The 27463-nt window shown below is 35.0% G+C and overlaps 1 protein-coding gene across 1 annotated transcript in view; it reads right to left on the bottom strand.

Annotated features, from left to right (window-relative positions):
• The window catches only part of LOC145678505 (uncharacterized), a 393685-nt gene that overhangs the window by 9024 nt on the left and 357198 nt on the right, over positions 1-27463 (bottom strand). Inside the window, exon 14 of the mRNA XM_081748725.1 lies at positions 15193-15343. Within this exon, the coding sequence (XP_081604851.1) occupies positions 15193-15343 (151 nt within the window). The remainder of the gene's footprint in view (positions 1-15192; positions 15344-27463) is intronic.

Raw genomic sequence — 27463 nt, 5'->3', positions numbered from 1 at the left:
GAATATATTTCGGGAATATATCTAAATTCCCTTCCCCCCTTGGGATACTATTTCAGTCGAAATGTAATGATAAAAACACAGAAGACACTCTATTTTCAGCATAAATTTTGAACCCTCCCCCCATAGAACACACCCATTAATGAAAGCGATATAATTTTAAAATGCACCTTGAAGTTGGTACTGTGTTCCAGAAGTCATTTCAAAGGGATCAGCCGGTTTCAAAATCCTGAAAGCTATATATTCCACATTAATCTGAAGTAATTTTTGATATGTTATCCCTCCCCCCTCCCCGGTGGCGATGGAGCTAAACTTAGACTTAAATGGCATTGACAGCGTCAGTATTCATGGACTGAACAGTAATATTGGTCGATTTGGATTATTTTTACATGTCACCCTTCCAACTCACATCTCTTGGGGTGCCTTATTTTTTTAAATTGTAAGCCGTTTGGCTGAAATTGCTCCAGGTGTTCTAGTTACACTGGGATCTATATTATATATAATCTGGTCCTTATTTTTCGCCTTTTTTGAGTTTCACCTTCTAAAATAATTTTATATCAGACCAAAGTAACCCATGGAAAAATTAACCCAACTGAGTAATATTAAGTTCAAGCGATTTCAAGTTTTGAATGCAGTTATAATATACATGACGAAAGGTACCTTGTAAGAATGGAAAGACAATTGTAAGTCAATAAACAGATATTATGAAGATGATAACTATTAAGTGATTACAGATAAGTTGGAAGTACGTAAGACGTGTGTTTGTAACGAAAAGCACCTCAAAACGTGCCACATGACCCCTTCTTATTAAAAATTTTGGACCTGGATCCAAGATGGTGGACTTCAAGATGACCGCCATGATGTCACTATTCAGTAATAGATGCGGTTGTGGTGGACAAACACCGTGTGCGTGGGTTTTCTTGAGGTTCTTCTGTTTCCTCCTACTTTCTTCATTCCACCATTTCATTCATTTCTCATCACCGTCTCCTTTAGCCTAACCGGCAGAACCGTGGGATGTAAAACTCAAAAGATTTCATTTCATTTTTTTTTCTTTCTTTCATTACCCCTATCCAAGATATAGTATAACTCCCTCTATCTGTTCTAAACTTACAAGGTACCTTTGTTTCATATTGTATATTGTATATTGTAAACACATTGAAAACTTGAGGTTGCTTGGGGCACCATTTAATATTATTCAACTGAGTTAATTTTTCTCATGGGTTACTTTGGTATGATATAAAACCATTTTAGGAGCTTAGACTCAAGAAATCCCGAGAGTCGAAAAATACGGAATATACAACGTTCGGGCAACGCCTTCGTAGCTGCTGTCAGAAAATAAAGAACTAAATATAACAAACAACGAGCAACGCCTGTGGCGTTCCCCTGTAAATTTCCAATCCAGCTGACTTACCCGTTTTTGCCTAAACTTAGGTTTAAATGCTATCTGGATTGTCATCTAACAGATTACTGAACCTGAAAAGTATATTCGAAACTAATTTCAGCCATTTTAGACATTTTTCTCACACCTTCTCACTCCCTCCCCTTTCCACGCCGAGAGGGCTGAACTCATTACTGAATGCCGGGATGTCGGTAAGAAGATACACATTTTGTTATGTACATAAATTATTTGCTTACATCACCACTATTTTCATCGAATGTACGGTTCTCTCGCCTCGCTTGGACAAGTGGAAGCACTGCACATGCGCAGAGCTCCGGGGCATGTCTTCTTTCTTGCTTCTTGTCATATGCTATGTTCTTCGGGCGTCCAAGAGCTGCTGCAAGCATCGGGGTTTCTTGCAAAAGTTTTATGCTAGGATTAGAGTATGTATGTACACACTATTTTCCTACTACCTCTTTTCTTCCCTGACAACCTTTCGTTTGCCCTCGATACGCTGGTATGTTTCAGCATTACTCTACGCATTTTGAGCTAAAGTGAATTTTCTATGCAGAACCTAGGAGCAGTGATGGTTAGAAAACAGAAATAAAAAGTTCAATGCCTTTCTGAAGCACACTCCTTACATAAATGATAGAAACTAAGTCTTTTTGCGTTATACTGTAATCGTATTTAAGGAGAAGTATTAATCTCAATCACAGATACATTACACATCCTCCCGTTACTCTGCTTTCGACTAGCAACACTGTTCATAGAACACGGATTGGCGGTACTTTTAGTTCTATATTTTATGCTTGTGTTGCATTTTTCATGTGGAGTGAGTTATTGTTTTAGTGTACTGTAAAGAATTCGTACGTAAAATACCAAGATCTGAGAAGTGTTCGACTTCAACAAGGTAACATAATCAATCTTATTTCGAAGTAAATATTTTAGCAAATGATGACCGCGCAAACAGTGCCAGACACAAATTTGATAGAATTGTTATTAACAACTCTCGCGCTGATTGATTTACGAGCATCACTGCTCTTTAAATGGGAAACGACCTACCCAAAGTTTTCTGTTAAAATAACAACTACTAATTACTCACGAACATTTCAGCGTTCGTGCTATGATAGGATTTCTTGGCTTTCTGAGTGCTCTGTGCGAAATAAAATGTTTTGTTTAATCTTCATTATGTTTGGGGCAAAGGAGTCAGAGTCGTGTTCTGATTTGGGTAATTTCATAAAGAAAGCTCTAAAGCATGAATCATCGAAATATTTGCTACAAGGGAATCTCTCACTTGTTAGGGAAACTTCATTCTCTGTATTTAAAGGAAGATCTCCGAATATTCAAAATGATCATTTTCAATAAGCGTCCGTCCTCTTTAGCCTAAATAGTAGAACCGTGGCGTGTTAAAAATTGCATTTCTTTTTTATCGTACTTCGATAATGGTTGTAACATTTCATCTAAATTAAAATTCAGTGTTGTAACCTCTGAAGATATTTTGCGTAATGTAGTTACTACTATATGTAATTTCAATGTTCAGAGCAACTTAGGACAAATATTCTTTTCTCATCAGACGTCGTCACTGAAGTAGCGTATGCAGAATTTCACCAAGGGGGAGGGGGGAAGTAAAATCAAATTCATGTTATTTCAGTATTGTTTATATACACATCTTAATATGTAAATGTTTATCTTTTCATAATCTCTTTCAAGGGGGTGTTGAAACCCAGAAACACCTTGCGTTCGCCACTGATCACGTGTAGTTATATAGGGATTTATCTGGTGTACTTTTCACGTCCTACACGAACCACCCTTTTTGTTATATGGTTAGCAAATGCAACTTTTGGGAGGGAGAAATCTTGAGTAATCCTAATGTGAAAACCCTTTGGTTATAAGAAGTTTCAAATTTCAAACGTATAATAAGGGTACATTAATACTGTCAAACCCTATAATCCCCCTACTTAAATTAAATTATTTTCTGAAAGTATACATTGTTATTTACATATTGCATGTTAAATATGTTATTCTATCTGCAATTATTGACTTTTCAATCCTTACATTTTTCAGATATTTGAAGTGAAGTGTGATAAGTGTCATTCATAATGTTGCGGTTTCCGTGCTTGTGAATATTAGTCTTCGTGAGATCTCACTGTATGTATATTTTCTTATTTATATGCAATGGTCTTAGCTGAAAATCACCATATACCGATTAACTTACATTAGTCCTATATATATAGGGTGGCCCAGAAGTAGGTATACAGTCCCGTACTGATCTGTCATGACATTTTGTATCATTTACTTATTGTTATCTATACAGGTATTGATTTAGTTTCTTCTTTATTTGTTCTTAATTTATTTTCACTTATACCTTAAGCTCAGAACAAACCAAAGCAAATAAATTCATATATTAATAAATTAAAATGTCATACTTGATCGATGCTGGTCTGTATACCTACTTTTGAGCCACCCGTTATATTTGGAGGAGGTCGGAGAATTTATGTAACATAATAGACACATGAATGAGGAAGATATTTACACATATCTTATTTTCTGTATTGAAATGAGAAAGTAGGCACTCTATCCTTGAGTACGCTGCTGCTGCCTCTAGTACCACTTTCAGCAATTAAGGTCACCGCAAGACTGTTTGGCAAATTCATATCGCCATTGCAGAACTTGAACAATACCAAGCTGATGGTATTAAGAAATCGCCCTTGAACTACGAAACTTTAAAATTCAAACTTTACCTAAATGTACAAAAATGTCTCATTGACGTAAGTATGTACCTTTAGACACGAAGTAGCATAAAGGTTAACGGTGCCATTTCCCTGCAGATGGTGACTCAAGAGTATTCAAGAGTACGAGTGTGCCTAAAAAATTGTATTTTCAGAAACCACTTCTTCAAGGTATTACATAATTTATAAATATATTTCGCACATTACATTGTAAAGTAACAAAAGTGTTATACTTCAATATTTCAAGTGTAGAAATTATTTTATCTTTGGTGAAATATTTTCCAACAATATTTGCATGTGATTCGATGTTGCCATATCCTATTTACTGTGAAACTTGTTCTGCCTTCGGTTGATTGTACTTCAAATACAGACAAATAAATGGAACAGTACAACAAGATGAACTGATATTTAAAGTCTTAAGCATATTTTATTGCAAGGAAGTTGTATATTTTGTTATTGTTAAATTCTAGTCTTTGTTCGAAATAATAAAATAAAAAGATGTAATTCACAAAAATTATTTTCATGCAATTGTCAAATACTAGTCTTCGTTAGAGGATGAAGATGTTGGACAAATGGTAACACTTGAATAACCAAATTAACATGGTTTATTACTGCCGAGTTCGGAAATTATTTTCCTTGACCAGGCGTTGAACTCATCGGCGGTCTCTCTGGGTTAGGATCTTTTTGTGACTTTTTTTTTTTTTTTTTTTCACAGCAATGTTAATTTCAGAAGGGGTGACTAATATATATAAAAACGCAAAGACTGCAGAAATGTTAGATACATGAGACAAATCTCATACGCTATATGACGACCTACACGTACGCCTTCTTGAATATTTTTTTCTTTTAAACAATAGTGATTCGTATTACGTCTGACATACACTTTTGCTACAAACCGTTTTTAATAAGATTTAGCAAGATCTCAACTCAGGGAGAATTCGTTTCGCTTTTCTTTAATTAGGTAAGCATAGGATTTTTATGAAACTGGTGAGTCTACCTCTTTCGGGTGGGAGAGCAAAATTGTGCTGGGAGTATTTAAATTTTGGGATACTAGAACCGATTTAGTAGGTCCTAAAAGAAGTTAATTTTAAAATGGATGACAGTGAGCATCTGCCTGACTCCTGTTCTTTGTACAAGTTATATATTATTATTTGCTCCATATAGGTTTTATCCTTGATTCTTCCAAAATTTTGACCATTTTGCTTCAATATACATTAAATACTTTCTCCAAGTCCATAAATGCCACCTATGTATGTTGATTTTCCAACTCGAATTCTTTTTCCTACCAATCCCTTTGATGTAAGTAGTGCTTCCTGCGTTTCTATATTCTTTCTAAAACCAAACCTTTGCTATTACGTCTATAGAAGAGTCAAGTTAAAATAGGGAACTATCTTTATCAAGATCTTTGAAGCATGTGCCGCGCACACTTATCGTTCTTGAATTCTCACATTCCTCAGCATCTGCTGTTTCTAATACTGTCATTATCTTGCTCTTTTGGAAATTTCGGGTAACCTTTCCTTCTTTATAAATTCTCTAATTTATACATTCTGTCACTTACTATGTATTTTTGCTGGTCTCTCATCTATATCTGAGAGTTCTTCATGTTTCAGGTCTTGTTATATTTTATTGAATTTGGATCTTAGTATGAAATTCCTCTTAAAAAAAGAAAGAAAAAAGCTTGTTGCTTTAGTAGAACTTTTCTGATTATTTTTTTTTTTTATATTTTCACTTTAGTATTAGTTATAGATCTTCTTTATTTATTTTCTAGCATATTGTTCTTTCGGTCTTCGTGGCCTAATTTTCTCGTAAGTCATATACACTTCCTGCGTTAATATCCTTTCTTGTTTGACATTTCTGTCTTATCCATTTTCTTCTTTCGAATTTGCGATTTCAATTGATATGATTTCTTGTTCTTTTATAGTGCTCCTTTAACTTTGTTGTTATTGTTGCTATTTAAGTTTCTTCTGTCCATTAATTCTAGAATTTAAGTAAATTCTAGATTCATTCTTTTCTTGTAATTTCTTCTTCGTGATAAACACTCCCTTCACGGTGGTAAGTAGGAAAAAAACTAAGTTTTACGTCCCACGGTTATGCCGGTTAGGCTAAAGGAGACGGTGATGATGAGAGATGAGTGAAATGGTGGAATGAAGAAAGTGGGAGGAAACGGGAGAACCCTGAGCACGGTGTTTGTTTACCACAAATGGCGCGAGCTGGGAACGAATCAGGGACCCCAAGCACCGGAGGTGAGCGCTCTACCACTGAGCCACCGCGCCCCCGGTAAGTAGGCCAGTTTTTGTGTGTGACCCTTCCTAGTTAATTTTTTGTTCGTTAGTTTTCATGTTATCTATGTTATCTGTCTTTTTTATTAAACATTCTTGGATTTCTTAGTTTTTCAGCAATCCTGTATCGACTTTTACATGTTTTCTTTCCTCACTTTTTTTTAAATACATTTCCGCTCAGCCTTCACCACTAAGTTTGGTCATTGGCCACATCGCTCCTAGGTAACTTCCACAATTACGACAGAAACAAATAGTAATAATAACAACAACAGCTGTCTGGAAACGATATCTAGGTTCGACATATTTAAACCAATGGAGCTGTACAGTGTGATGATGTTTCTATGGTCAGAAGGGAAGAGCCTTGTCATCTATGGTGAGTTGTGTCCAACGTATGGTGACAAGTGTATTATGCTCACAAACATGTGTAACTGGTATGCAAAGTTCAAAGCAAAGCGCGATCCGGATGGCATGCTCTCTTAAGCATTTGTTCCGGTAAAGCGGAATGGAAGCGCATTCTTAGTGGTGTAACGAAAAGTGTGTTTCATTACATCCTGGAAGGAAAGCACCAGAGTATGACGTAAAAACAAAACAAAACAAAGAAAAAACTCTCCCACTAAAAATACATCCCCTCTAGAAGAAAGTTTGTTCATGGTCTTCTGGAACAGCTGGCATGTGATTTGATGATTTTGCAGTAAAAGTACAAAGCATCAATGTTGCTGTATATTGTGTCATATTAGATCGTCTACGAGCTGCTCTGCGCCGAAATAATCCAACAAAATCTCTGGAAGTAATAATCCTGTATGATAATGTGAATCCCCATATTGCTGTAACAGTGTTAACAAAAACTTCAATCTTGGAATTGGGAAACTATGATGCATTTAACATACAGTTCAGATCTGGCTCCGTCACTTTCCTTTTTCGAACCACTTAACGAACACTTGCTGCTCAATACTTTCGCAGTGACAATATGTTATCACGCCCTACGCAGATGGTGTAGCGCCCAGCCGAATGAATTCTTCCTCATGGATATCAAAACTTTGGTGTCACGTTGAGTGAAATGACTCACAAGAATTTTCCAGCTTCAAATTGTACATTTCAGATTTTGTGATTACGTTCCTGTTCTAGCCTTTCTTTTCCGCTGCGCATACTTAGTCTGTATTTTCAGTTTTTTCTTTTCTTTCTGAGTTCTACAACCACATTATATTCTTTGACCAGCAAAATGTTTTCTTTTTCTTCTTTCGTGAGTCTTTCAGCACCTTATTCACTTGCTTTATCTATGCACATCACTGTAAGCTTTCATTTGGATATACATCAAGGCAAAAGTTGAATCCGTTGATTTCGTAACTAGCTCTTTCGTTATTACTGTCGTTTATTAGATTTTAACTTCTTACACATTGTCGTATTTTCTGATTCACTATGAACGGAACTACATTTATTTCGTTTTCTGTTTCGAAATTAACAATTCTAGGCTCACCTGATCTGAAATCATCTTACTCATTTCAATTTACTTAACTAATCCCCACTGGCTGAATTTTTTTTTTTTCTTTCTTCTGATTTTTAACTTACCTGCTATGTTTGGGCACCTGCTGACATTCCATTTTCAATCCATGAAGTTTAATTTTGCAGTAAAGGATTCAGAGTTTTCTTGCTTTAGCAATTTGGGGATAATTCAGTTTTAACAATTGCCACTTCCATGTTACGTGTACTTACAACAGTTTCCCGTTAAAATGAAAAGAAATAGAATTTCTAGTTTATCTTTTACCTTGTAATCCACTGATTTATACCGTTACCAACTACTACCTCAAGAGCGCCTATGCTTCCCTATAGATTGGTCTGTATGCTCCTAAGAATCTTTAATCAGAAATGCTTTTGGTTTTCCATCTATTTAAAGTCTATTAGGATTTTCTAAGTAAAAATAAGATTGGTGAGAAGCTAATAGAAAATATAATTTCTATGAACTACATCATGGAACACCTTTCTAAGTGAATGCCAATCTAAAGTGATTTTTTTTTTTTGAAACAAAAAGAAATGAAATTAAGTTTTAAATCCTATAGTTATGTCCTTTAGGTTAAGGAGGCGGATGATTAATGGAAATGAATGATTGTGAAAGAATTGGCAGAATGAGAATGTGGGAGAAAAGTGAACTCCGAGAAAACCCACGAACAGGACTGTTGTTGACCACCAACTCATAAGGCCTGAGATCGAACTAGGAATTCCTATCATGAGATGTGAACATTCTACCACTGAGTCACTGTGCGCCCTTTTACTAAATTTGAGGTTATTAATGTGATAGGTGTCTTTTATTTTTTCTATCTGGTTATGGCCGAACTAAAGTTTACTACAGGAATAATTCAAAGGTGTGGAACCACTGCTACAATAGCCACAAATTGGATAGCATATGAATGTAACTACGTGTTTCTGTGTGCTATTGTATAGTGGAGACCACAGTATGGTTCAGTATTATCAACGCTAACAATTCGATACAAAAACACGTATGGTTACGATACATGGCTCATTGAGTTCAGCAACTCAAAAACTATTTTGTTTATCTGGCAACAAATATGTGACATCGCACAAAATGGCGCCGTACAGTGTAAAGCGTGTTTTCATTTTGAACGAGTATACAACAACGAAATAGAGTATACGAAAAAGAAACCACCGTTGACTCTGCAAAGACAGTTTAGGCAACTGAATGAGTTGCGCACCCTCCAAGCTAACAATTTTGAACTTTGTAAAGTGTAACACAAAAGGGACAATTCAACTGACGACGTTGAGTACCGATGTCACCAATGAGAATACCGTCGAAACTTGTACGGCTACCATCAGGAATGCCACCCATTCTGAGCATAAATGGCAAAAAAGTTGAATTCAACGAGATACGTATTGTTACTGTAGGTGATTTCTGTACAGAGTTACTAAGGTTTATAATGGTGAATCTTATTGTGGCCCGCAATGTATCTCTGACACATCCGTCGAATTTTCAGCTGTTCTGAGTCGGTCATATTTAATTTAATATGAAATGTAGATAAAGGTAGCTTACATGTAAAACTCACGGGAAATTACCTAACTGGTTAGAAATGCGATTACGGATGCGTTATCGTTAAAAAAAAAAACTTGTTTCCAAGCTATTACATGTTCAACGGTATACATTGTACTTCAAGGAACATGTTCAATATGTTGCCCTTTTGAGCTCTACATATTTGTGAACGTCGTTTAAGAGCCCATACGAAATTTTCTCAAAGGTACATCTTTGTATGCTGATAAATAACTTTAGGTGACAATTTGCTCTCTTCCTACCTTTAGGTGACAATTTCCTTTAAATTTCTCTACCTCTCTTGTTTTCCTTCCATCATATCTTCTACCATGTTGGGGGTACACATGTACAACCCTCCGATATATGCTCCGATTCTTGCTGATATTCTGTGTAGAATTTACACGGCATACAGAGGATATCATTTTGAAAAAGCCTTCCACCAGAAAATACTGATGATGAAAATAATGGCAAAGAAACACTCAATGCAAAACCCTTAGAATTAATTTTCAGCTCTGCTTCTCGGATCATGCTCCTATATACTTCCGGTAAAAGTAAGGATATAACATTGGCTAAAGAATCGATACATCCAAATCAAAGAATCAGATTGGATTCAACATTGAATATGCTTCTTATGTTTATTTACGAATATGACATCTGCGTTTCTATCAGATTTGCTCACTGCTCTGGTATTAATTGTTTGATTTAGGTATCTCATCGTCACGTTGATTAATTAAACACTTTTTATTTAATTTTATTTATTTAGATCAGGATTATGTCCATTATGTGCAAATAGTTCAATGAAAATAATTATCTTAAATTATTTGAGTATGCTTGGTTGCTTTCATCTCAATCAAGCTGTGGGATATTTATGTGTTGCTTCATGTACGTACATGGTGATGCCTTATCTGAGCAAGAGGTTAGGGTTGCTCTACTGACATCGTATTGGAATCGACATTTGCGTTCCGGAAATAAACTTCGGGACACACAAAGTAGACTCAGGACAGTTGATAGGGTCGATTGCACGTGTCACAGCATGGGATCTCTGGCCTGTAAAAATTGAGGAAGACGACTAGATTCAACAATACTTGTGAACTTCAACTAGATTTACGTCAAAATTGTGGGGTAAATGGGAAATTACTGGAATTCAACGGTAGAGAGAACTAGTTCCTATCTCTACTGATATAATTCTTTACAATTTTCTCCCACCACTGACAGTTCACTTGCTACATATTTAGAAGTATACTGTGATTCTAAGGGAGCTTCGTCTTGATGTAGGAGTTATATCATTAATACTATTCATTAATTTTAAATTTCTCTACCTTTCTTGATTTCCTTCCATCATACCTTCTACCATGTTACTAAGAGTACAATTTCTTCTGCAACAATGGCTTAACTTCTTTTTAATTTTCACATTTTATTATTCCTATGATTTCATTGGTGTATTATTCTAGTCAACTAAATTTATCCATTCTCATTAAAGAACGATATTTTTAATCGTTTTCTAGTAATGTTTACGTTTCTGTTTGTACAACGCAATGCCCTACAACCGAGTCCTTTTTGAATTGTAATTCTTCAATCAGTGACTCTAATAGTGTACTGTTTATCGTTCTCACCACAATCATCCGCTTTCTATTTATCGTTTGCTTTCATATCTTCCTTAAAAATTTTACCTAGATATTGAAAAGTAGTCATCTATTCTACTTCGACTTCTGTAATTATCAACGTCTCCATCATTTTAACAGCTTTAATCTTTTAAAATATTTTCATCTCAAATTATTTTCATAGCTTGGCCAAACGTACCAAACCAGAGTCTAACTCGGTAGTGTTACAACAATTCAACCTAACAATACCAATAAATACATTCATTTAATACAGAATGATTAAAAAATTTATTTGCCATCTATTTCGCATGTCTTTCTTTTATCTACTACCAATATATATGTATATATATAATACCAAATATGAATACTGCACTAATTTGCTTGTCATATTTACTAGTATTTTCTCGACATTTTTTCTGATTACTCATACACTTGAAAAACGTAACAGAATTTGTCCCAAACAAATAAGACTATTCTGGCAACAATCTATCTCAGTAGGTTCAAATATACTCAATATTTTTGAAAACAGGATCCTTCAGCGTTAATACAGGGATTCTGCTCATAGCAGACACCAGGTCTTGATTTAAAATACCCTGCAAAGCATTAGCCGCAGCTATTTGGATCTTTGAAACTATCACAAATGTGTCTTCAAGCCGACCTTGAGACTCAGCAACACAAGAAAAAGTCAGCAGGAATTAGGTCCAGACTGTACGGTAGGTGGGAAGCGTTGCAACATGTTTGCTCACGTGCGGAGAGATGATGCATATCTCATTTCGGCAGGTCCACTATATCTGTGATTACGTTTATGCTTTAAAAATCATACTTCATTTTAGCCACATGTTCGTGAGTTTTGGACGTTGTTAAGCGTCTGGAACGTTATTAGTCTTCCACGTTTTCTTTCATGCCTTATATCATCCTCAAACTTGTGTTTGGACAAAGTCTCGTACTCATAGGAAAGTATGGTAGAGCGCTCTCCTCTGCTGCAAGGTGTCCCTGATTTGATCCTAGGCTATGTGAGATTGTGGTGGTGAACATCATCATAATACACAGCAATTCTCACCATGACGCGAAACTGAAAACCATTTCATCTTGATAACGATCCGAGTGCTGTAATGCTATATAGGCAACTGAGCAGAGCCTGTGTGTATGCTTGACATTCCCCGCCAAACACCCCACTTACTCAACTCACCCCTCTTTCAGTCTTCTGACTTCCCCGCAACTTTTTGTGTGTGCACTTTCGACAGAAATGCGATTATTAAATTTATGAGGATTTATTTCTCGCTCAATTCAGTTAACAGTTATCGCACAAAATCACTGTGTCGAGTTAACTTCTGAATATACAAACTGCAAGGAACTGATGGTAGTATATGGTTGTAATTATGATGCTGTGTTAATGGGAAGATAACGGCAATAAAAGGTTAAAAGAAAAGTGCACATTTTATCGTCGGCTGAGTGAAAAACAGAATGGTGTTTTATTAGTTGCTGATGTAAGATATGCGTTATGATTAGAGCTAGGAATTTTAGGCGGAAAAATTGTGGTAAAAAGGTGAAAATTTTGGTAGTAGACAAAGGTGCAAATTTCAAATGCAATTCCATCATATAAGGACTCAAAATTCACTCATGTATTAAAAGTCTACCCAAATCAAATCCCAGAACGCAATGTTTTGTAGTACCTTATTCTTCATATATTTTGCACCACCTATATGCAGCGCAATACGACTACATTGGTGTTTTTCATTAACTTTTATTGAAATATCACAAACATTGCACTTCAGAACAGACTCGTTACTCTGAATATCATTTGCACTAAACTGTAGCAATATTATCTACAAAGTTACCGTTCACTCTTTGTTTCGCATTACTGGAAACACAGAATAGTGGGAGCACACAATACTAATCAAATCGTATTCTGTGCTGAAAAATTAAAACTTTAAATTTGTTCCGGCAGTAAACAATGCTGACTAATGATAGTCGTTATTGGTCAGTTGGACTTCACCATATTCCTTTACTTCACATTTCCTTTCACGCAACAAGGACTGCAATGAAATAAAGTAATGTGAAGTCGCAAACGTTCGGTGTTTGTTGTTTAAATATTATAGGAGAAAAATGCGGCAAATGAGCCACAAAAATGTAAAGTACATAAGTGTGATTACATCGAGAACAGGGGGCGTGCATTAAAAGAGAATGCAATCAAAACATAGTTTAGAATGTTTTTTGAATGGTTTCTTTGCGAGAAGCTAATTCGGGCACTTTAATAGAAAATAATAATACAAATAAGGTGTAGCACTTAAAAATTCCTAGCTTTAGTTATAAGTAATGGAATAACAATTGTGTTATAAGTTCCCGAGGTTCTTAATATTTCTATATGGATCTTGAAAAAGTTCAATGTGTGTTCAAAGTTAATACTAAAGAGAAACAAAACTAAGAGTAATCTCAAGATTAATTTTTCACTGATCTCGACTTCCAAGCTCTCACAGTACCAATTTTGATTTTTGAATTTAAATTATTTCCTCTACCCTAACTTTGACCTTAACCTTTGTGGATATGAAATCTTGCAATACACACAATACAAATTGGAAATAGAACAGATTAAGGATTGTCTTGTGCATCAATTCTAGTTTTCGAATTTAACTAGTATCTTATGTAGTAACTTATTTTGTCATTACACAACCGTACAATACAGGCTACTTACTGATTATATATTTTTTTCTATTGTTCTTGATTCAACCAGGTTTTGTGGGATTTAAAATTCTATCATGAGAGAGTAGTGTTCTTCAACAGTAAACAATTTCTTTCTTAATTCACAATCCTGTGTGTTGTACCAGAAAGTCTTAGAACTCCAAGGATGCAAACCATAAACGTACAACTCAAAATCTCTCGTATTATCAAATACTGAATTCTACTGTATATTTCAGCAGACTTGTTCACCGATGAAATGTTCGAGGTTAAGAAGTGAATATAAGGACTGAAATACGAAATAACAAGAGAATATATGTAAATCTTCAAAAATTTGCCAGTCATGTTCCAGAATTCAACACTGTCCCTCATAGTGGCAAACAGAATTAGTACTTTAGAAATACTATAATAATACCCTTCTTATTTTCTATTCCAATCCTCCTTATTTTTTAATTTTTTAACTTTTCGAAACAAAATGACATTGCGGTAAGGAAGAAAATTATTCCCGTTTGTGGATCACTAACTCCCATAATTACGGGTTGAGATTATCGCGTATTGTTAAACACACAATTAATGTATTTCTTATAACCTATTTGTTTTCATACACACTCCTCGACATTAACTTAAAAGATATTATATATATATATATTTATATTGCGGTACATTCACAGCATTCCCAAAATTTCTGAAAACACGATAATCACGATTTGAAAAAACAAAAGGAATTTAGTATCTCAAGAATATTACAAAACGAAGTATTTCTAGATATTGTTATCGCTGGGAGATATTTAAGTCAGTCAACTATGATCTCGCGAAGAAAACTTCAAAACATTTCGTGGTAATTTGTTCGTCATCGTAAAGAACTCACCATACAACGTCAACACGGTTATGTTGAAGGAGATGATGCATCTCACTAGAATATCTTGTTAAAGGGCTTTTGTGAAGCCCTAATTACATTGTTTCAATTAATTTATAAACACTTGGCCACTCTAATTTCCAAATTTTGATATTATTCTTGACTTACCACTATCTTGAAAACTGTAATAATCAGGAATAAATTAAGTCTTATATTTTAATGATCTGAGAATAATGACACTGTTATTGTTATTTGATTTATACCTAACAGGCTTTATCTTCCGATGACCCAAATTTTGTCATTTAATTAAAATGAAATCAAGCGGGGAATTGAGGTTAAGATGAAATAAACTAGAACATTATTTCTTACTAGTCACCTTTTATGTTTCTATATCTAACAAGTTCAACAAACAATATCACACCTTAGATGTTTCGTTTATAACGAAAAGTGTGAAATAAGCCAGTCACACATCCATATATATAAAATTTACTTGTACTGAAGAAAAACTTCAAGGAAGTTCTCTCTCTTCTTTTTATTTTAGCAACGATTGATTAAGAGATACGTATCACTATATCACGACTATTGGTGAGTAAATAGTCCTAAGATGGTCCATTATATCTTCTGTTGTACGCAAAAGCTCACCTGCAAAAGATCCTTGCGGATACACATAGTTCGCAGTTGAATACAACTGACTAGATTGAGCTGCATATCTTACTGACGGTGGTGGTGAACCAGGAGGTGGAGGAGGTGGTGGATCATCATCATCGTCATCCTCGTCCGCATTTCGCTTCCCCTGCAAGCAACATATACATACATATAATATTCATTTCAAAATTTGTGGCAAAAGATATACACTGAAATCGCGAAGTAACAATACAACAAATGATAAACAAACTATAATGATATAGATAAACAAACTATAAAAGATTTTTAAATTCAGTTCATAGCTTCTGGGTAGTTTTTTGAATTTAGGATCAAGTAAATCTGATTTGACTGGGTTTCGTATATTGGAAGTAAGAAATATTTGGTTTTAGTGCACTATATGGTATATCATTGCTTGGGTTTAAAATAAATTAAAAATGAAGGAGTAAATTTACTGTCTTCTCCCAGATACTTTCTTAAAAGAACTTACGTGGTATTTTTTGTAAAAATATTCAATTTTTATACCACACTGCTATGTTCTTTGAGGTTGACTGAACTTCAAATCAGTCACGACCAGGGAAGAATTTACTTCAGTGAGGGTTAAATTAACCTCCCAATTAAAAAATATGTTCGGGATAACTTTCGTAAAAAAGATATTACACTTTTTGGAAATATTTTAATAAAATATGCATTTGTCATTGCATTTCTGCATAGAAAAGTCACCTTAAGCTACCAAATTTTATACAGATATATCTTAAATCAAATCTAATTACATAGGAAGTTCTTTTCAATTTTCGGTTTGGGGCGACTGGCAGATGGTCGAAAAAAACAATGTATGCATAAATGAAGAAGATATTAGTGTCAAATACATAGTTTTCGGAGTCGCTGAGGTAACTAAGTCACGCGCCCGATGCCGTTCAAGTTTAGCTCAATCATCATGAGGTATGTGGGTTTGTGTGTGTTTTGTGAAAAGACATCCAAAATGACCACATATTAGTGTCGAATTCATAGTTTTTGGGATCGGTACGGCAATTGATGACAGTATGATATTTAAATCCAAGTTTAGGTAGGAAGGAACATCTCAGCTGGACGGGAATTAACAGTGGCAACTAAGGCGTTACTTTTCTTTCTTTCTTTATTTATTTATTGCACTAATTTCTTTACTTTCAAATATTGTATATTGCATAAACCTGGGTATTTCATACCCCGTGCGAAAAATGGGTATTTCTGCCAGTATCATATTCATTCTGAAGATTCACAATTACTACAGTTGTTTGGGTTGCAAGTCAGTCAAGAGTGAGGAGTCAAGAATTTATCCCTCTTCTTTAATTTTAAATTAAATTACATGCAGTGGCAGATCTCGAGGGGAATTACATCGGTAAACACTTAAAGTTTACTGTTACAAGCTAAGGAAAGAAAGCTTCATATACCTACAGAAAGCTGTAGGTTTCTTACCTTCGTTTTTAGCGATAAAATTGAAATTTTTATCTAAGTGACCACGATAAATGTCATAAAAATTATTTACGTTACGGTGTACCTGTTGCTTAAGTCTTTCCCACAATTCCTATTGCTTGGGGTTGAAATCAATCAAGAATGACAGTAGACTTAACTCCTTCATAAAAGAATTCTCAATGGCATTCATAATAAAAGAAATAAAGAAAAGAAAAACAGAGGAAAAAGAAAATAGCGTACAGTTTTCTCAATTTCACCAACAATCTTTTGGCATTCATAATAAAAGAAATAAAGAAAAGAAAAACAGAGGAAAAAGAAAATAGCGTACAGTTTTCTCAATTTCACCAACAATCTTTACTTTCTGAGTTGAAATGATTAATAAAGAAGTGAATTTACATTCTCCCTTCGATAAAAAAAAAAAAAAAAAAAAAAAAGATTCGTAACAATTTTGTAAAAATTATCAGAACTGTACCAGACAACAGTAAGTTTTATTTGATATTACATACTTAACTGCAGTTATTTGTGTTAAAAGTACTGCTACTTACTACTACTAATTACCATTTTAATTAATTATGAAAACTGCATGGCTTCGCAGCATTGAGACGATTAAATGAATTAAGAAGTTTTTTTTTCTTTTTCATGTGAAGTGTAGGAGGCCTAAAATCCTGCTGATGAAGAGGAATGATGAAAATTACTAGCTACATAAAGTGCTGCAGGCAACTTCTCGTACCATGAAGTCTTCAGTTCCACATTGTCCAAGAAACAATGCATAATAATAATAATAATAATAATAATAATAATAATAATAATAATAATAATCAGATAAAGGAGGAAAGAAACAAAACAATATGTTCAGCTTTTACCCATGTTAAGAGGATGCTTGTGTGTGCGTGTGTTGGATGTTTTAGTCATTCACATATACATACCCATATTGTAGAGATTTTTTCTTGTGGCCCTGGTCAACAAGCAGGTTCTCTCTTCTATTTGAGTGCAAGTAGTGCTATCAGCTCATACGTTAAAAAATAATACTGTAGCTGCGTGATAGTCTTGTTCCAATATCTACATTTATTGCCACGATTACAGCAGCAACTATCACTCATAGGGATGGGCACGAGTCGAGCTAAACTCAACTCGAAGCGAATTCGAATCGAGTTTCGAGACGAGTCAAAGGTAATTTTTTCGAGTCGAGTTCCGAGCCAAGTCACTTTTGAGGTCGAGTTTGTAAAATGGCTCGCTCGTTTTAACTCGTAATGAAATCATTGCCTGATTAGACTGGAAAGGTATGAGAAATGTAAGCAGTAATGTGGAATACTTTGTGTTGGTCACGAGGTGAGATACTGCTCGCATCTCGCCTCGTCTCGATTAACAATGATGCGACAATGGACTTAGCCTATAACGAGATAGCCTCAAATGTCGTGAGCACTAATGTAAGTATATACTATAGTTCTCACCACCAAGGCTGAGACCTGTACGGTTAAAGTTTTGAGCCGAAGCAGAAGCCCAACCCGTGTAGGTTTGGGTGGGTGAGCTGTTGACTCGGCTCGATAGGAAATGAGCTGTGAGCCGAACCGCTCGAGCCGTTGAGAACCCTAAACCCGAAACAAGCAGTTCTGAACATGTGTGGACGGCGCCCTCTAACTTTTAACGATTTTTGGTTCGAGCCCGGATACTTGCTCCTCCGGAACTCAAACCCAGAACCTCGTGAACGATGTCCTTGCCTCCTAGACTTCACGACTATCGAGGTCAGCAGTCAACTAGTTATTAGTATTCTTATACAAACCACCTATCTTTCATGTTTATACACGGTGTTATAATAATAATAATAATGTTATGGTAGTAGTAATATCATTGATAATAATCATATTGTCTATGTAGGATACTTGAAGAAAGTACTTGAAACTACACACAGCATTTGGCTCGTTTTGGCTCGATTCGACTCGAAACTCGAGTCAAATTCTCGAGCCGAATTCTAGAGTCGAGCTCAGAGATGTATGTTTCGAGTCAAGTCGAGTTTCAATGAAAACTCGCGTGCCCATCCCTAATCACTCATAAATTATTATACATTCAAAACACATTTCTCTTACAACATGCGATCATTGATATTAAAATTTAGAACTTCACAAACTAGTAAACTTTGGTGACATACATATGAATAAAGGTTTATTGAACGTGATGCAAGGATCATTGACGCATGTGGAATTGCTTTCTGCTTTCCAGGTGGCCTTCCCTGAAGGAGGAAAATTGCTCAAAAACACAATGCACAGCTGTAAGACAGGGAGCCTTTCTTTGAGGAAGATTCCACGGACCCACTTTTTTTTTTTTTTTTTTCCTGTACGTGTCTGCTTCAGATTCAGTGAAGTTTCAACATTTAACAGGCAATTAACGAAAAAGTAGAGGGAACCAATTTGTTTCTAACCAATGACAATGGTCATACGGAAGCCTGTAAGGAAGCGCCCTTTCGGAGGAGTATTCCAAACGACATGCTTGCCACTACAAGGCGTATATTGAATGTAATCGGTAAGCACAAATTCCCATTAGCCTAGAGTAACTATATCAATATTATCGAATTCCAGACATTCTTTCAGTAAAAGCACGACTTCCCAGTTTTTTTTTTTTTTTTTTTTTTTTTTTTTAAGAGACACCATTAATTTTTGACAAGTCTTTTATTTATTTATTTATTTATTTTACTTCAAAATTCTGTTCATAATGAAGCTGTCTAGTTTTAAACGGAAAAATCCCTTCTTCAGTCTTTATCCAGGCTCTCTCCGGTTCTAAAACAGTTCAAACCAAATATCAGGTTAGTTTTAATACATTAAGATTTTATATCATATCACCACTTGGGTACGCTGTTCACGTCATCCTTGGTTTCTGTGTTCAGTTGTTTCGTTTTGGAAATAAAAAAAAAAAAAAACAACAACAACAGACTTTTCAATTTTACTAAGAGTAAGGTATCTTACTGAGCGCAGTATTATGGACCTTTCAAGACAGAGTGTATCTCTCTCTCTCTCTCTCTCTCACACACTCACACACACACACACACACACACATATATATATATATATATATATATATATATATATATATATATATATATATATATATATATATATATATAAATTAAAACAATACTGTGTGTTAAAATATGTAATAAATTCTGTCGTTTCATTCAAACACACTGTAAAATCTGCTATCACTTTGGTTAAACAAGCAAATTCTCTTTTTAAAGGAGAAAGGTTAACGCATACTACCAATACACGTGATTTCTGGTTCAATCCTTAGTGGAGGAGACAGCCTTGGAAAGAAGACAGCAATACCTCAGGTCACATTGCTATATTAAATTCACTGTTGTTATATTTTCGGAGTTGTGTGAGCTAATGATGATTTCAAGGGATGGCCTGGGGAGGAAGTTCTATTGCTCTCCAAAATCTACGAAATTTTCTTAGGTGGATATCCCGGATCACGTTCAACGTATGTTATCCGTATTTTCTCAGTACTATTTTCACCCCCTCTCCATATGAGATGGTAGTGTAATTATGAGTTTGTACTACTGCTGACAAGGGAGTAGGTGCACGATGTACACTTCTCCAAAATATATTTGCGCACTTGATTTTTTCTAAGTTCCTTAAAATAGTGAGTTTGGCGACAGCGCGCTTAAACTTAATAAGAGAGCAGTGGAAGTAATAAGAAAGAGCAGTGACGCCTTTCCAACACACCTTCTTGTTTCCTGTTTTAAGTATTGAGATTCTCTTTCATTACTTAATGTAAAGTTAGTTTCAGAACAAAATAGTACCTTGGCAAATGCAGAAAACGTCACTGTTAAAAACCCAAGCTTTTGACCGAAAGAAAATTGTGAAAAAATAAATACGATTTTAAGGAGTTTCACTTCTATCAATACAACGGAACGGTACTTTTAGATTATGTTTCGGTAGTCGTGCGTGTTTAGATCTTTGTTTCTATTGGAACTCAAAACTTTTGAACCTGGTTGAAATCCCACTGGGTGCTTTTGCTTATTTTTTTAAGTAACATCTTCTGCTCTTCTTAGTTTACAGTTTTTGATTTTAGGATTAATTTCCTTCTAATTTCTTCAGAAGAAGTCATACTTTAGAAAGTCGCCAAATGATATTACCGTTTGTATCCGAAGATTTCCTAAACACCAAGAAAATGAATATTCTGAGCGTTTGTTGTTCTTTTAAAAGTTTCATAGATGCTACTAAATTGTCACTATAGTGTTAAAGCGTTTATTCTTACAAGTGTGTGCATTGACGGGGGAATGTTAGGAATTTCACCCTGACAAAAATATGTGCTCACTTGAAGAAGAAACTTTTCATCCATGGTACGGTTAACTTTCCACCTTCTAGAACGCTTTTGAATCTTCAGGAAGAAAGAAACAGGAAAGACTTTTATTTTGCAGACGGAAGTATTACAATTAGGAACAATCTTGTTACGGAGACTGGTTTATCAAAACTTCGTTACGTATTTACACAGTCCGTGTCTCCGTTCGTTCACAAGATGAAAACATCTGAAGGATCACTTGATGCATTACCACCAAATTTGTTTAGTAAGCAGTATGTTAAAAGTTAGGAATACAGTTCGATTACTTAGGCAATAATAAAACCGGTAATAAAAATGAACAATTACCGGTTTTTACTTTGATCACTATAGACCAAACGCGGTAAGATGTGCAAATAGGGAAGCGGTTTGCTGCTATCGATTAAACATTACAAGAGTATACTTCATCTATATTCTTTGCTCTATACTAAAACTGGAAGCAGTACAAGTCCACTACAATTTCCAGTTTCAGTATTGATCTATACAGGCCAAAAATGATAAGAGATAGCGATAAACGTTTTATTTAAAAATCAAGCTAGCGTCCTAAGAATAGAAAATATCTTGTTTTAACCCTATTGAAATCGGAAGTTTCAGATATAGTCCACTTTCGGGTTTAATGTTATTCGCTATAGAATTAAAACCCGTAATAGATAGCACAAAGCGGTTTCCTCTAGCAGAAAATTGTCCACTTCCGATTTTAACAGTCATCCCTATAGAATAAAAGCGGTCATAGATAGCAAGAAGTTATTTTCTGCAATTAGTGAAGCGTCCCAATAATATTTTCCGTCTTCAGTCTAATCTCTCTACTACAACCGGAGTGGTAGAAATGTAGTAATGTAATTTTGGTTTCAACATTAATTAAGTATCAAGACACACAAACTACTTCTTCATGTGTTACACGTGTCACTATACATACAGTAGGTGTATGTTTGCCCGTCAAACTCAGTACAACCATACGTTATAAAGTACTAGTTACACGTGTACACCACGCGAAGGGGTGGTTTGTAATGGCATAAATATAACATGTGATTACTGGGCGTATATATCTTTCCTGGGGAAAATATTCAATTCCCACACTGATTCTCCTTTATTTATAAGTATTCGAACGTTATGCCAAACAGTTGAACTTCCAGTTCTTAATCTTTCTCCGTTCTTTTTCATGTTTCAGTCCCACAGTCATTGCTGCTGCCCTGATTCAGTTGAAATCAATAGATCGTGAACTTTGTACCGGTATTTTCTGGTGCTCCTTGATACGTGTCAATAAACTCCGCGAATTATTTAATTATAGTCTAATAATTAATATTTTTGACAGCAAGAAGTTGTAAATTATAGTCCCTTATTTTTAAAATTTAAACTAAACCAACCTATACTGTATATTCGGTGGAAATATATTGACTTTCGCGCTGTGGTAGAATCTTAGCGCATTTGCCAAGGACGTCTTGTTAACTTGATTCTTGATAGACTGACCAAGGATTCTGCAGAAATATTTAATATACTAAAAAAAGAACCTACTTTATTCCTAGGTTGCCACTAAACGGAATCGTTTGCGATCTTTGATGGAATTCTTTTGGATCTCTGGTGTCAAGTATTAAATAATTCATCTGTTGCATCTGTGGATAGTGTTTTGCAGGTTCTGAAAGACTGTAATTTGACTAAGCAGAGCCATCCCGTGGATGGACCAAGGATAGCATTTACCCGACTCCGCGCTATATTGGTCCGACGTAGGCACTTTTTTAAGTTTCACCATTAATATTGTGAAACGTACTCATAAAGTTAGCATAGGCCACGTTAAAGACAAGTGTGATGCATTGCAAATTTAAACTTCAACATTGCGAAAATTTGTTAGAAACTTCATGTGTACTAGATAAGGATTTCTAGACTATTGAGCTCTAAATCTGGTTGTCTTATATTCAATAAAATAAAATAATGTATATAATAAGGGTTTCACAAACGACTTCACCAATAACTTATTATGTTACGTTAAGACTGAAGCGATCACTCCAAACATTGTCGAACCGAATGCTACAAGGCTAATTACCATGGGCGCCCAAAGGGGGACAGAGGGGCCACCCCCAATAGCTCACGAAAATGTACACGTGATATAGCAAACTACGTATATTAAACCATGGAGATAGGCCCCTTAGTAAATTTTCTTCGGGCGCCCATGCTGGTTACTGATCTTAATATCATGTAACAGTAGCCTCACCATTTATGTCACTGCTGCGTCTGGGGAACGTAGTTTTCGAAACAAATAATTATAAATACATAACAACATACAAAAAGCAATAACGCTTGAATGAACTCAAGTGAAATAATAAAGAAATCCACAAATATGAATTAGTGTAATCTAAAAAGAAGACTACGACGATTATGATGAGAAATTCCTTTATTTTAAGGCTAGGCACTCTTGGGCCAAATAAACAATTCAGTGTGACTATAAAAGCAGTACTAGAGATAATGGAAATATATATTTTTTTTAATAAATCAATAATACCTGTAAAATTAATATTTTCGAGTCCTACTAGTACTATTAACTGACAACTTTAATTATTGTTCAGTTAATTTTTTAATGAACAAATGGATTGAGTTGCGTATTGGGAAACAACGGTATATTTGTAAACTATGGGTTTTAATATTAAAAACGGAAGTGGCAGCGTTTGCATTACAGAGATAAGGTCGAAGATTGAACCTGTTTTTCACACGCTGAATCCACAAGGAAGAATTTTCTCAATCTATTACAGTTTATGATCCAAGAGGATCAAAAGTGAAATCAAAGTTATATAGCTTCACAAACCTTCCAGTTTTTCTATAAAGATAAAAACGAAAACAAAACCTATCCTTATATCAAGTTTGTTATAATTCGAAATTGATCTAATGACATACAAAAGGTAGCACATGCTGTTTAACATATACCAAGTACTATATTGTAATGTTATTAAGTGGGCATTATTATTATTATTATTATCATTGTCTGAGTTAAATATTTAGCGACATACACAGTAATTGATATAGACAGTTCAAGCTAACAAAAATAAATAAACAAATAAATAAATAAATAAATAAATAAATTTACCGAATTCTCACATAATTGGCCCTACAATTTACGTATGCTGCAAGCCCCGTAAAGCGACAGAATGACCCTACGAATAGACATGCCTAAGAGACAGCGGACGAAAAATCGAGCTGTTACTGAGTTTTACTAGAAGGATATGACCCCAAAAATCCATCTTGGTATACGTATGTCAATCGTTGAGGAACTGTGTAACTTCTAATGCTACTGTGGTGAACTGAGCTGCAGATTTTTAAAAATATCAGACGTTCATTGATGATGAACATCTCACTTCAGCAATAATGACCCAAAAAACACTGATGCCATCCATAACATAGTATTGCAGAATCAAACCTTTGGTGTGTTATAGAAATTATAGGCATTTCGCATAAGAGATTACAACACCCTATGAGGAAGTGTTGAAGATACAAATTGAGCAGAGCATGAAGAAAATATTGACGAGACAGATTCCAAAATCTGAATGCTGAGCACAATCTTCAGCGAGTTCAGTGTTTTTTTCCAGATATACTTCTTCCCCTCTCCCCTCAGAGTTGAAACAGCCCTGAGCAGGAGCTAAGGTATATCAAATAGTGTCGAAGTGTGGCCCAACTTATTTTGATATCTACCAGGACAAACTTTTCCACAGGAAAATGTGAGAGAGTGCTCGCTTGTGATCACCTAATTTATCTTCATGAAGAGGATACAAGCAGGTTTTAGTAAAAATTTTAATTGAAGATATTACTTACATTCATCACTTTGAGCCTGAAACAAAACATGTTTAAAGGGAGTAAAAAACATATCTAATCTACGCTCCCAAAATAACCATATGTGATTGTTCAGGATAAGGTGACGGCCAGGGCTTTATAGAACTCTGAGGGCATTCTTATGATAGACTTTCTAGCAAAAGGTGATACGTGACTGGAGTATACTATTAAGAACTATTAAGGCTATAACCGTCAACGCCCAGCGTCACCTGCAGGTGACACTACTTTGAAGGCATCTTCTTGTTCACCAATCGTCTACCAATGGGTTCTAGTGAACCACAATAGTACCAGCTACCTACCTATGTATGTTGCATCACCACACAAAAAAGTTTCGAAGTCGACATACTGTACAAGGAAGAAGGGACCTCTAAATTAGTGTAACCTGTGTGGCATTGGGCGTTGAAGGGTTAAGTGAAAAGAAATGAGATCGCCGCGAAAACCAGTCTAAAATTGTTTTGATGCACCAAGACAATATAAAGTTCACAGGTGAATCAACGAACTGTGAAGAAATAAAAAGTTTCCCTAATTTTAGTAACCTCGAACCTTTTTTTTTTCTGTTCCGTACATAAATCTAATTTGATTTGATTATAAGTTTAGCGTCCTTTTCAGCAGCGTGGCTATATGAGACGTGGACCTACAGATTATCGTGGGCTTCGAACCACATGAGCTCCCGCCGTGAATCGAACCCGAGTCTCCCACGTCAAAGACGCGTACAATAATAATAATAATAATAATAATAATAATAATAATAATAATAATAATAATAATAATAATAATAATAATAATAATAATAATAATAAGTACCAGCACACACGAAAAAAGACACTTGAATAGGCTGATTAATTTTTATTCCAAATGAAATAACAAAGAAATTTATAAATATGAATTGGTGTAGGGTTTATTAAAATGACAACAACAACTACGGCAAAAGTTTCTTACTTTTTAGGTTAAGTCCTCTTGGGTCAAATAGACAGCAAAGGCGAGTATAGAAACAGTAGTAGTAGTATTGGTAATAATTAGCCAGTTTCTTAGAAATTCGTTACAGAGTTTAATATTTTCTAGTCCTATTAGTGTTATTAACTGACCAATTATTATCCAGTTTAAATTTCCCTCTTCAATGAACAAATGATTCGTGTTCCGTATTGTGAAACAACAGTAGATCTTCAAATTATGTATTTTGGTATTAAAACCGAAAGTGATAGATCCATAACTTCCGGTTGCAACAGAGGGATAAGGTCGAAGGTGGAATCTGTCCGTCAGATGCTGAATCCACATGACAGCATTCTCTCTTTATACTGCAATTTCTGATCCAAGAAAATCAGAATTAAAATTAGTAGTTATATGGATTTCTACAGCTTTCCCTTTTACCATTAATATAAAGGTAGAAATATAATTTATTCCTATGATACTGGATCCAAATAAAGAGACTATTTTTTAGCTATCAATTATTGTGTTTCTTCATGGCGATCAGTGTGGGAAATAAAAAAAAGGTTATATCCGTCAAATTTGAGTAGAGGAATAAAACTGAGGATATTATATTTTGACAATAATGAACTACGTTCTAATATTGATGGAGACATTATGGCTGATAATAATTTTCCTGAAGACAAACTGATTTTTATTTTCAGGTTTACGAAAATCTTATGGAAAACTGTAAGAAGTGACTTGCACTAAATATATATATATACTGACTGTCCCATAAGTCGTGTGTAAACTTTAATTTCATAGTACTCAGCACTCATAAAAGCTAGAACTGTGAAATTTGCAGGCAATTTAAAGAAAGGTCATAAGATTTGTTTGATAACAAAACGAGATCATGGGTGTTTTAGTCTGCGGAGTTACAGGGTCAAAAGTCAAAATGTGATTTTTTCCTTACGGGATTTCAATGTTAAATAGTAGTCTCACATTTTTCTGAATATCCATCTCCGGTAGCAAAAATTGGTAAATTCTAATCCGAAATAATGTGGTAATGAGAAATGTGGGCAATCGTGACACGGTGACCTCTAGCAGGTCATCTGTGACCGTTGCGGAAAAAGCTCCCTTTTCAACAGCTTATGATACAGAATTAATTAGGTTGAAGATAATGTTAAAAAGCATATGCATAAACGATCTACCGAACATCCTTTTTAGCAAAGCGAAGAGGTCAGCAATATCATCATAGGTCAAAGGTCACGTAGTTAAAATGTCATATTTGATATGGTAACAAGAAACTGTGACGTTGGAAATAATGATTTGAGCTGCCATAGAACACATACATAAAGATCCTTCCAAGGAGTGTGTATGGGCATAGGAAAAGGTCAACAATGTCATAAAAGGTCAAAGTTCACGTAGTTAAATTTTCATGTTTGATATGTAAGCAAGTATGGAACTGCAACGTTTGAAAAATGGTTTGAGCTACCATAAAATACCTGCTTAAGGGTCCTTCCTACGGGTGTGTATGGGGACAGGAAAAAGGTCAACAATGTCATTAAATGTCAAAGGTCACGCAGTTAAAATTTCATGTTTGATGTATTAGCAAGTACGAAACTGTGACATTGGAAATAAGGATTTGAGCTGCCATAGAAGATATGCATAAAGTTATTTCCAATTGGTGTGTATTGGCATAGGAAAAAGGTCAACAATATCATAAAAGTTCAAAGATCACGCAGTTAAACATCATAGTTGATGTATTAGCAAG

This window comes from Thermobia domestica, chromosome 2, assembly GCF_964235325.1.
Source record: "Thermobia domestica chromosome 2, izTheDome1.hap1.1, whole genome shotgun sequence".
NCBI classification, from domain to species: Eukaryota; Metazoa; Arthropoda; class Insecta; order Zygentoma; family Lepismatidae; genus Thermobia; species Thermobia domestica.
Note: the sequence above shows the minus strand (reverse complement) of the source record. Positions and strands in the feature narration are given on the sequence as shown.